General features: G+C 41.4%; 1 protein-coding gene across 2 annotated transcripts in view; it reads left to right on the top strand.

The window, feature by feature from the left end:
* cd276 (CD276 molecule) overlaps positions 1 to 12,274 on the top strand; it is a 233,282-nt gene that overhangs the window by 55,053 nt on the left and 165,955 nt on the right. For both annotated transcript variants that reach the window (XM_061964477.2, XM_061964476.2), the window contains one exon: positions 1,119 to 1,415. In XM_061964477.2, the coding sequence (XP_061820461.1) occupies positions 1,119 to 1,415 (297 nt within the window). The remainder of the gene's footprint in view (positions 1 to 1,118; positions 1,416 to 12,274) is intronic.

The following is a 12,274-nucleotide window of genomic DNA, read 5'->3' as shown; positions in this document are numbered from 1 at the left end:
CGCACTCATCCGTTAATAGCATAGTCGTACAATGCCACGGGTACTTACCTGCATCCTTACCTTGCAGGACATAAACATGAGATAAACAGCTTCCTCGGGGCTGGCTAGTTGTGTGTCTGGTCAATAAGCGCTGATTGTGGCCTTTGTTGTGGTCAATAGACGCTGACTCGGATTATTAGCTGTTGTTTTGGTCAATCAGCCTTTACTAACGTCCTGGCTCTTTAAATGCCCATGTGGGCCACCCTCCTCAATGCGGAGACTTATTTTTTATATTTAGAATGAGATGCCAAGCCTTTTTTCCTCACACATTTTTATATCCATTGAGAGTCGCTCTATTCTCCAAGGATGGATGTGCATTAGGTAGTGTTAATGAATAATGGGTTTTTTCTCTCCCTGCTAGCTGGCGAGAGGGAAAACAATGTCGCCAACAGTGACAAATTGGTTCCATTTTATGCATTAGATTTATAGATGTTGCTATTTTTAAACCGCATTCACAGTTCGCGTCGTATATTTCCTTCCTGCTGCAGATGCAAACGAGCAAATCTCAATGGAAATGTGCCTGATGCTGACAGTAGAGGAAGTTAGCAGAAATAACAGTAAATCTCATTTCCATGTCAAAAAGTCATCTTCTCACAAAGCAGGTCAGACTAACTTCAATCATCTCGGTCTCAGCTCCACCCCGTTGTTTGCTGTGCCGTGATTGGCTCTGGGAATACAGCAGCCTCTTTTCTCTTCCTCTTCCTCTTCTGTACTTGTGTTTCAGCTCAAGGGATTTGGGATTTTAGCCCAAGCTGACAATTTACCCCTACCCGCCTACACTACAGCCTGGGCCTTCCCAAATCTCCAAGCCTGGCAATTTCTTCCAGGCCCACCTCCATCTCTGGAGAGTGCTGAGATGCAGAGCCGCCATGTGCTACAGATGTCATGTGGGATCATAAAACCCTATTTCATGCTAAGCACACTAAATGTTATTAACACTCTAACAGGAATCTTATCAAACAAATCCCAAGGTGCCTCATGCTGCTTAGAGGATTATTCGATGTCACCATATCCCTTCAAAATTCAGCTACTTCCAACGTTTAACCTTTTTGAATCTTCATCTCCCATCTTTTATCCAGCTCCTTACTCCAAGCCCGTAGTGACTTTGGAGTCAACATCCAACCTTCGGCCGGGCGATAAGGTGGCCCTAACCTGTGAGGCCTATGGAGGCTACCCGGTAGCCGACGTGGTATGGCAAGACGGGAGTGGCCGCAACCTGACGGACAACATCACCACGGCGGTGGTGGCCAACGACCAAGGGCTGTTCTCTCTGACCAGCATATTGACGGTGGTGCTGGAGCCGAACAGCAACTACAGCTGCCGACTTGTCAACCCTTTGCTGGGGGAGGAGGGGAACACCTTTGTCACAATCACAGGTGGGTGTTCTCTTTTAGATCTCTATTATGTTTTTCGTTTTATTCGGATCATCAGAGACATATGCAAAGATCGCTTTTTCAGTCAAGTGTTTTAGGAGGTGTCTGCTTACCAGTTTGTCTCATGTCACGTAATTAATGTGTCTTCTTTGGGTACATTCTGACACTTATTAAAGAAGTACGTTTCTATTTTACCATATAATTTAAAATACTGACCTAGTTCAGCTCCTATATCTGTACTTTGTGCTTGTTGGCCTTGCAGTTCCTCACTACCGGCTTGTTACTCGCCTGGTAGAATGTCAGGCTGCGTTTGATTAGTGGTTTGGCGTGAAGCGTCACTTCTGTTTAAGTTGGATTGGTCAAACAGAGTCATGTGACAGTGCCTGCTGTATAAAAGCTCGCTGATAAATGAATACGTCTTTGCAAGTCTTAATTAATAGATTAGGAATAATTGTGATACAGATAAATGTAACAATCGGAAATAAACTCAATGGAATGGAGTAAAAGTAGCGTTTCTTCATCACAAAAATACTCAAGTAAAAGTTAAAAGTATGTTGCATTAAAACTTCTCTGACAAGTACAATTTATCCAAAACGTTTCTTAAGTAATTGTAACGGAGTAAATGTAACGCATTACTACCAACCTCTGACTAAATGCGACAACAGACACACGGAGGTCCGCTGTCGCGCTGAGTGTTCGCTACCGGCTGCTTGAAGTGAAGTGAATTATATTTATATAGCGCTTTTCTCTAGTGACTCAAAGCCAAGTGTTGCAGACAGTTAAAAGTTTTGGACCCATCAACTGTCTCATGTTGTCTCAGAAGTGAGTCGTAGAAACATTTTATTCATACATTGGCCTGGTTTTCATTTTACGATATGCTGCAGTGGCAGAATACAGATCGGTGTCACATTCATCATTATTATTAAAGTCTGTCCCCAGTTTTAAGGGGAACTGCACTTATTTTAAAAATGTTGCCTATTGTTCACAATCATTTTGAGAGACAAGAACACATGTCTTTATTTTATTTAGGTTTTTAAAGATCATTGAAAAAAACACTTTGAAGATGCAGCTAATGGTAGTCACAGTCACAACCTTCAAAGCCGCCTAAAACAACTTCAAAACCCTACTATAAATTGATTTACGTGGACCCCGACTTAAACACGTTGAAAAACTTATTCGGGTGTTACCATTTAGTGGTCAATTGTACGGAATATGTACTGTACTGGGCAATCTATTAATACAAGTTTCAATCAATCAATCAAAACCATCAACTTTTTATAAACACACTGTATATATATATATATATATATATATATATATATATATAATGTAGTAACAGATACGTTCATAACAATATGTAATATGTTCAATATTTACCGTATTTTAGTCATTTTAATTGATTTGCTACGGGCATTGATTTCTGTTTCCATAGCAGCGCAGTTCCGACTTTTGGCAACAAATGTGTTCGTATTTCCTGGAAACAAACGCGAGTGTGTTTTCTAATTGTGGCAGATTTCATAATAGACAACAAAGACAACTATTTTTGGACAAATGAGGATTCACAGAATATACGGAGGATGAACTGCTGCTTCTAGAAGCCAGCGCGAACAGAGGGTGAAACGTTGGAGCAGACAGAAGCCGAGACAGTGAGGTTGACGTAACTTTGGCACTGTAAATTTGGAACTTGGAGTTAAGCTGTTTTCACATACCGTATTTTTCGGATTATAAGTCGCTCCGGAGTATAAATCGCACCGGCCGAAAATGCATAATAAAGAAAGAAAAAAACATATTCACTTCACAATGCACTTCTGCCATGGCCCGCCCCCGCCAAATTTTTATTGATTGACGTATGTGTGTGACGGTTGCTGATATACGCCTAGTCTCTTACGTGAATGAGATAAATAATATTATTTGATATTTTACGGTAATGTGTTAATAATTTCACACATAAATCGCTCCAGAGTATAAATCGGCCAAACTATGAAAAAAGCTGCGACTTATAATCCGAAAAATACGGTAAATGGAGTGCTTACCCAAATAAACCGAAAACATGTACCCGGCCAGCTGGACCAAATGCACAACTGTCCATTGAGTGAGTCACAATTAAATATCGATCATGATACACGCAGCAATACAACTACAATACATACCCTGGCTGTATACAAACAAAAAATGAAATGTGGGCTAATACTTTACAGATACTGTAATATGATTATTCATGTTTTTCAGTCAATAAAGATTGGTGTCCAAACGCATTGTGTTGTACATTACAAACCAAAACATTATTCGGTCTGACGTACAAGCTAGCTTATCTCTTTCCGTAGATAGTTTTTGCGGTTACTGACACAAATTTTACGGCATGCCGATGTGTTACTAAGTTAGAAAAAGAGTTCCTCAGTGTTCGCTCTACAATAACAATGTTGCTACAGCTTGGTTATCATACAGGTTACGGAACATAATTGAAGTATTGTTGACGGTTTTTGAATGCATTTTTAAAGTGATTTTGACGTAGAATTGATTGCTCCCATTAGCTGCATTGCTAGCCATCAAGAACGAGTCAATTTGTATATGTTACAATTAAAAAAACACAAAAAAAACCTTTTGTCTTCTTTTGTCTCTCATAATGATTGTGAACGATAGGCAAAATAAAATAAAAAGTGCAGTTCCCCTTTAAGTGCAGGTAATGTCAGGCGACTGCAATAATTATGCTTAATTAATGGTCTTTGGCTATACACTCTTCTGTAATGTCCAATATTTAGATCTGAATTATGTCTTTGATTTATGAAGTGTAAATCCAACTTTGGTGGAAATGTGGCCTTAATTGAACAACATTATTACCATTCTGGATCCTACCCGCTTCAGTTAATCATGTTTTAGCCTTCCATGCCCATAATTTCCTATTAAATTACATTTTTTGTTGAAGTCAGTTAATCAAATCAATTATTTTTCAGCTTGTTTGCAGCTCTACACTGTTTGCTGATAAGAGAATCTATTTGCTGCCAAATTAACACAGCGGTTTGATAACTATCCTTCATTTTAGATGAGGTAATCTTGATTTGGCAAATAAAAAAATCGCAAATGTTTGAAGAGAGAGGCTTAAGCTACCTCAGTGGTGTTGCCATGGCGATACAAGGCTAGGGAGTTTTTACTTGCTGTCCAGTTTCTCGAGCATCGTTTAAAGGGCATCCAAGAGATCACGCAAGATGGTTGTGTTCGATAACCAGGAGGCAAGCATATAAAAAATGAAATATGTAGCCTTGCTAATATGCTGGACCCGACCACAGCCATCCTTCTGCACCTTCTGGTCCCCCTAGCCCTGCCGTTGCCCTTTTTGTTAAGTGCAAAGGGGAGCACTGTGTAGGGTAGGCCAAGGCTGGGTCTCTAATGGAAGCACAACCATGTGAAATAGCTCATAAATAATAACAGAGGTGGACCGGACCTTCTCTTTGGGCTTGAGCCGGCGCTAAAACTCAGGCAAGCTGAGGTGGGGGTCGAGGCAGGGGTCACTACGTGCTGCTCCACTGGGCTGGGAAATGACTGCACAGTCTGGAAACAGGATGGCCGAGTGGCAAGAGCGGGCTAAAGGAGGGTGGCATTCAACACAGTTTAGATGGCCTCCTTCAAAACAGGACAGGTGGAATCGTGTTGTGGAAATCATAGGGCCATAGAGGCTAAAACATGGTCGTAAAACAATCAGTGGCTCTCATTGCCCTTTTGACACCTTTTATCAGGCCGTTTTGATGCTCGCTTGAAAATAATTACAAACACCTGACAATATACATCAAGCCTGTAACACACTCAATTTTATTTCAATTGTTTATTCTGCTAATAGCGTAATTTCTTTACCGCAGACTTTGCTTTCCCCTTAGTCCTGTTGTGGGATGTTTACAAATGTCCACTAATTGTTCCTGATTTGTTCAATCAATATGATAATTAAAGAAGTGATTTTGAACACATGGGAAACATGGATTTGCATATTTGTTAGTGTAGAAGCATAGTTCCTGTTTCATAAATGGTTCAATTGATTCCATTAATACAGGGGTGGGCAATTCATTTTTACCGGGGGCCGCATGAGCAACCCGAGCACTGCTGGAGGGCCACATCGACAATATTTCAAGTAAATGTTGCTCAATATTATTTTTGATATACTGTAAGATAATTAATAATAATAATAATAATGAATAATAATAAAAATACTTTAATTTAACTTAACTTAAATTTATACAAAAGCAGATTGCTTTTGATGGTTTTATTTTTAACACTGTCTTGCACTACACTTCCTGATGTACAATACAATGCAAAAATGTCAATTTCTGCACAGGGTTTATTTAAAGTTTATCCTGCATCCTCTTTAAAAGTCCAACATTTTTCCCCTTCAGATTTGGACAACCATCTGTTGTCACACCTGCCAGCTTGTCCCATTTCAGTCCTAACATGTCCAAACACGCATTTACCTATGTGAACAAGTCATTACCTGTGGTTGTCCCTTTTAATTGACTGCATGGCTGCCAGCTCTTCCATGATTTAAAAGTCAGCAGTAATCCCACGTAAGAAGATGAGCAGCTGGGCGGTGTTACGTACATCACAGCTCTCATCCAAAGCCAGCGAAAAACAGTCAAAGTCGGCCGTTCTGTTCTTCAGCTTAAGCTCCAAGTTTCAGGTGTTGTGCCGGATAATGCACCCCCGGCGTAGAATGCACCCCCTGACGGGAGTGTTATATCAACTAAAGCCCACACTTAAAGTTTTCACGTGCAAGATTGAATCTCTTTAAAAAAGTTATTTAATAAGAAGCCAAAAGTGCAAAAACAATAATGTTCGTGTTGGAGGAGTTGTGAATGAATGCAATATGAAATCCGTGCTGCAGTCTGCAGGTGTACCTAATGTTGTGGCCCAGCAGCCTACCAAGTTTTGGAGAAAAATATGTTGTTTTGTAAATCAGGCTATTTCTGCTCTACCATTGGCCCACATATAAACATAGTTATTACCTAAAAAAAAGTTTTCTCCTAATCGAGCTCTTAAAATGTACACATGCAAACTAGCAGGTAACACCAAAGAACTTCTCCACCAAGCGAGTCAGAGGTTTTCCTCCTGTCACTCACACGCACTGGTGACCTGAAAAGCTGTAGCAGCAACACAGAGACCCGTTGGGAAAAAAGGTTATCAGCAAGTCAAAGGTTGTTAGCAAGTTGGCAAACAACAGATGAGCATGTCTATGGATGTTGTCATTCATCCAGGTCATTGTATTCTCAGGGCATTCAATTGATTGCCACTTGACTGGTTGGTTTGTCTGAGAAGATGTTTTGCCTCTCATCCAAGTAGGAAATGTAAAACTAGATCTGACCAATCAAATTATATGAACATGAATTAATGAAGCCTACTTGGATGAGAGGTGAAACGTCTTCCAAGACAAACAGTCCAGTTGCGATCAACTGAATGCCGTGATGAGTAGTTATTGTATTCATCCATCCTTCCATCCGTCCATTTTCAATCTACAAACGTATTAAGATGATTGAGACTTTTATTAGTAGGTTGCACTGGTGCATATCCCAGCTGACTTCTGGGTGGGGTACACTCTAGTTACCAATAGCACTTCATAGTTATACACATTTAGAGATATTAGTAATAACTTTTTGCTAGCTCTCGGTTTTTTGTGTGCCCAAAGCACTTAAATGTGCGGTTCCAATTGCTCCCAATATGCTTTTGACCAGGAGTGCCCATCGCGAGCTACCGTTCGATCTCGTAGGAGGTGTCGGTCGATCGCCGGGCATTAAAAAAAATGTACCTAAAATTATTTATCAGTCACTTGATTGACATACACCGAGGTCTTATGAGATGACTGCAGGCTGCTTTGAGCTCAGTATGAAGGAAAATATGTCTGGTATATTTCAACACAGACTCTCTCTCCCAAACACTTGCCGTCAAAATGTTAAGATGACTGCACACTTCCTGTCTTCACAATACAAATGCTGCTCCATCCTGCCTCAGTCAACAAAATAAGGGTCTCATAAATCTAGCGCACACAAGCTGGCACACAAGCTCGCGAGCTACAGAGTTAGTAAGTAAGTAGCTCACCTGCTGAAAAAGCGTTGAACTATTTATTGAACTATTATTGTAAAATTAAAATTCAAATGTTCCGTTGTGTACAGTGAGGCAGCTTTTCTATAACCGAGAAATATTGTCATGTTTTAATCCCGCAATCTCGTCACACAGAGTCACAGAGTCGCAGAGTCATCAAACTTAATGTCAAGCAACTAAGAAAACATGTTTATTTTCAAATTTGAAGATTTTTTACTTTGATTTTGTTTTGAACAAAAACATTTTGAGGGTAAGTGGTCGACTTATATTCAGGTCTACTTCGTTACAATGACTTTTATGAAAAAGTTGATTAAATAGACAAAGTTCAGACTTTTGCAGAGTACTGTTCACCATTCCCCATCAACACTGAATTAAAATATTTTAAGCACTTTAAGTACATTGACGATAGATGGACGCTTATTACACAGCAACCTATTCATAAAATATGATTGACCATCCTGTATTTGCAGTCAATCTCAGCCGCCATTTTTGTTGTTGCTTTAATTATATGTGTTTTTTGTGCCTTTGTTATCGGCCTAAACTTTTAATACCATTTTTAATTTCCTGCAGATCATTGACCGTTATAGTTTGGGCAAAATTAAATCCAGTTAGATCAGTATTGGAGCAGCTTCATGAGTTTTGATTAGAAGCAGCCTCGTCTTTTTATTTCCTCAAATTATTCCCTAGAACTACAGAATCAGTCTAATGCCTCAAAAAGAGGCGGAATAATAAAGAGAAAAGAGCAGCAAAATCACAGTAAAACATGTAGGATTTAGCACTGGACAGTAAAACAACCAAACCCAGAAAAGCACAAGGGAAGACCCTTAATTCAAACAGTGGTAATTTTCAGCAAATGGGTGCAGTTAAAAAAAAAATAGAAAAAGAGCAAGAAGGGTAAATTTCTTAGTGGACATGCCAGCACAGCTTGACGATAGCTCAAGTTGCTCGTAAACATACGGGGAAAATTTATAGTATTTTGTGCAGGGAGGGGATGGGTGGCTCATTTTAAATGAAAATGTATTTGTTTACAACAGCTGCTGTGTGCTTAACAGCTACAGTAATTAATTTTGACCCAGCAGAACTCGTCTGTCGGAGTGGGCGAGTGAGGTGCGACCAGCTCCAGTTGACACAGTGCTTGTTGTGTACATTTACAAACACACTAATCCACACGCGTATTCCATAGTGGACAATGCTATTTTAAGAACATCTGAAAATTGTGGTCAATGTGGTCTGCCACATCATTCAATGTTGTGTACTAGGCGAAGGAAAGGAGGCGACACCAAGGCAGAACTGCAGTTTAAAAAGGTTTATTCAAACCTTTGATGAATGTGTGGGGTGTGTATGCTACCACTAGTGAGTGAATGCAAATTATGTGTAGGATTAACAATGTGGGATTTACCAGAGGGTGTTGTCGGTGCGTGTTGAATGTATCTTCTGTCGAATCCAAAGGGGAAGGCGAAGAGGCAGTCAGCAGGGAGGCAAGCAGTTAGGGGCTGGAGAGAGGCAACGATGTCCGGGTCCAAGCAGGGGAAGGCAAGCAAAGATCCGAAAGGGGGTCGTGAGGCAAGACACGATCACTGAAGACACTGTGGAAGACACAAAGGATATCAAGACGGGAACGAGGAAGAGCACAAATAGGGCGCGCAAGGAACAAGGGAGGGGTGCCAGACGTGATGCTTACTCAGGGGAGATTGGCGACGTTCTGGCGAAGGTCTCATGGCTTCGCTGGGTTCTTATGCCGCTCTCTCTCGCCAGGTCCAGGTGCGCTGATGCGTGATTGCCTGCAGCCTTGTCGCTGCGTGGGCGTGCTGCGCCCAGCGCGAGCAGTGGCGTGTCCAAGTGAGCAGGCAGAGAAACACGGGTTTGAGTCCACGTCGTGACAAGTTAAAGTTAAAGTACCAATGATTGTCACACACACACATTCTCTGCATTTGACCCATGGCCCTCACCCCCTGGGAGGTGAGGGGAGCAGTGAGCAGTATCGGTGGCCACGCCCAGGAATCATTTTGATGATTTAACCCCCAATTCCAACCCTTGATGCTGAGTGCCAAGCAGGGAGGTATTGGGTCCCATTTTTATAGTCTTTGGTATGACTCGGCCGGGGTTTGAACTCACGACCTACCGATCTCAGGGCGGACACTCTAACCACTTGGCCACTGAGCAGGTTAATGTAAGTAATGCAAGTAATTTAAAGTGGCCAGCCACGTCATCCAATGTCGTCTGCAAACCTAACAACCCCCGCCCCCAAACTAAACAATCATGATTTTACTCAACAGAAAATATTATCCATTTTAAAAATTGTTTTGTTCATCAATACATCTCTTTCGCGACCATCTGGGAGATTGCCCGTTCTTTTAGCTCATTAGTCAGCACGCTGGCCCCTCACGCCCGCAACCTGGACGTGACAGAGAGAGAACGAAAACAATCGCTGAGCTGTCTGTCATTGACAGCTATTATCACCAATCATTGCATTCCGCCGTCAAAATCGGGGTCACCTGATAGGGTGGGGGCCACTTGGCTTCAGCCCAGGTAAGCCTGTGCATTAAGGCGGACCTGGCTGGACTATGACAACAACAAGAGAGACTTTCGAAGAAAAGCATGTAAAGGAGAGCAAACATGTTAAAATTTCCCTGTAAGGAGTCTCTCTGGGAAGATTAAGGCTGTCTGCATGGTTAACCGTGAGAAAACCAGAATAAGCTCACATATCGAGCGTCATCTTCGGAAACCCTCCTTCTACCTCTGGGGTACTGGGATATTATAGATTTCTCACCAAAGCTCAGTTGCCAGACCCAAAGGATTAACAGGAATTAATGAATGGGAGAATGCAAGAAAAAAGCAGCTTCAAGTCCTCACATGAACTGCAGTCCTGCTGGGATGATTGTCTTCTCCTTTCATCATCCACCATCAACCCAGTCTCAACACTTTATTCTCCATACAAAAGAGCTCATATTCGATCATTTACAACTGAGCCAAGGCATGTATCCAATCTTCTGGGGTGGTCTGATTGCAGCAGTGTGTTGTGTTGACGGCTTGATTTCAGGGCCTGTCGCTTGAGCTCCAACCTCCCCAGAAACACCTCCATATTCCCACACTTTCAATGAAGCCGAGCTGGTAATTTTCCCCGGCATTACTAGAGTCTCACGGTGTGGAGCAGAAAGCCGCGAGAGGGGGAGAGGGCGAAAAGTGGATGACAGAAAACACGATAGAGTCCAAAGTGTTAGCTGAGCTGGCCCTGACACTGACAGGAAATTGACTCGCTGACGAGCGAGGGGAAATCACCAAAGGATTTGGAGGAAGATTTTCCTGCCGAAAGCAACTTTTTGGATGGAGGATTTCATGGCAGTGCTACAAGAGCAAATATTGCTTCTGATACTCTGGTGTTTTTCAGTGTTCCCAAATTTAGTTTTGCATTACAGCAGGAGTTCTTAACCTTTTTGACCCACTCAAATAATAACACTTAATAAGTAATCTTACTCTTGATTTTAATTGTATTCAATCATTATATTTAACCTTCTTACATTTAACAACCTTGTCAAATTATATGAATCCATTTGTCAATCACAACGATTATTTAACACATCAGGCTAGTTAGAAAAATAAATACTAACATGATAAACTACAAACCCCGTTTCAATATGAGTTGGGAAATTGTGTTAGATGTAAATATAAACGGAATACAATGATTTGCAAATAATTTTCAACCCATATTCAATTGAATGCACTACAAAGACAAGATTTTTGAAGTTCAAACTCATAAACTTTTTTTTTTTTTCCGCAAATAATAATTAACTTAGAATTTCATGGCTGCAACACGTGCCAAAGTAGTTGGGAAAGGCATGTTCACCACTGTGTTACATGGCCTTTCCTTTTAACAACAGTCAGTAAACGTTTGGGAACTGAGGAGACACATTTTTTAAGCTTCTCAGGTGGAATTCTTTCCCATTCTTGCTTGATGTACAGTTTAAGTTGTTCAACAGCCCGGGGGTCTTCGTTGTGGTATTTTAGGCTTCATAATGCGCCACATATTTTCAATGGGAGACAGGTCTGGACTACAGGCAGGCCAGTCTAGTACCCGCACTCTTTTACTATGAAGCCACGTTGATGTAACATGTGGCTTGGCATTGTCTTGCTGAAATAAGCAGGGGCGTCCATGGTAACGTTGCTTGGATGGCAACATATTTTGCTCCAAAACCTGTATGTACAGTACCTTTCAGCATTAATGGTGCTTTCACAGATGTGTAAGTTACCCATGCCTTGGGCACTAATACACCCCCATACCATCACAGATACTGCTGGCTTTTCAACTTTGCGCCAATAACAATCCGGATGGTTCTTTTCCTCTTTGGTCCGGAGGACACGACGTCCACAGTTTCCAAAAACAATTTGAAATGTGGACTCGTCAGACCACAGAACACTTTTCCACTTTGTATCAGTCCATCTTAGATGAGCTCAGGCCCAGCGAAGCTAACGGCGTTTCTGGGTGTTGTTAATAAATGGTTTTCGCCTTGCATAGTAGAGTTTTAACTTGCACTTACAGATGTAGCGACCAACTGTAGTTACTGACAGTGGGTTTCTGAAGTGTTCCTGAGCCCATGTGGTGATATCCTTTACACAATGATGTCGCTTGTTGATGCAGTACAGCCTGAGGGATCGAAGGTCACGGGCTTAGCTGCTTACGTGCAGTGATTTCTCCAGATTCTCTGAACCCTTTGATGATATTACGGACCGTAGATGGTGAAATCCCTAAATGCCTTGCAATAGCTGGTTGAGAAAGTTTTTTCTTAAAC

This window comes from Nerophis lumbriciformis, linkage group LG06 (assembly GCF_033978685.3).
Source record: "Nerophis lumbriciformis linkage group LG06, RoL_Nlum_v2.1, whole genome shotgun sequence".
In the NCBI taxonomy this organism is placed as follows: Eukaryota; Metazoa; Chordata; class Actinopteri; order Syngnathiformes; family Syngnathidae; genus Nerophis; species Nerophis lumbriciformis.
The sequence above is the reverse complement of the archived record's forward strand: the minus strand, read 5'-3'. Positions and strand labels throughout refer to the sequence as shown.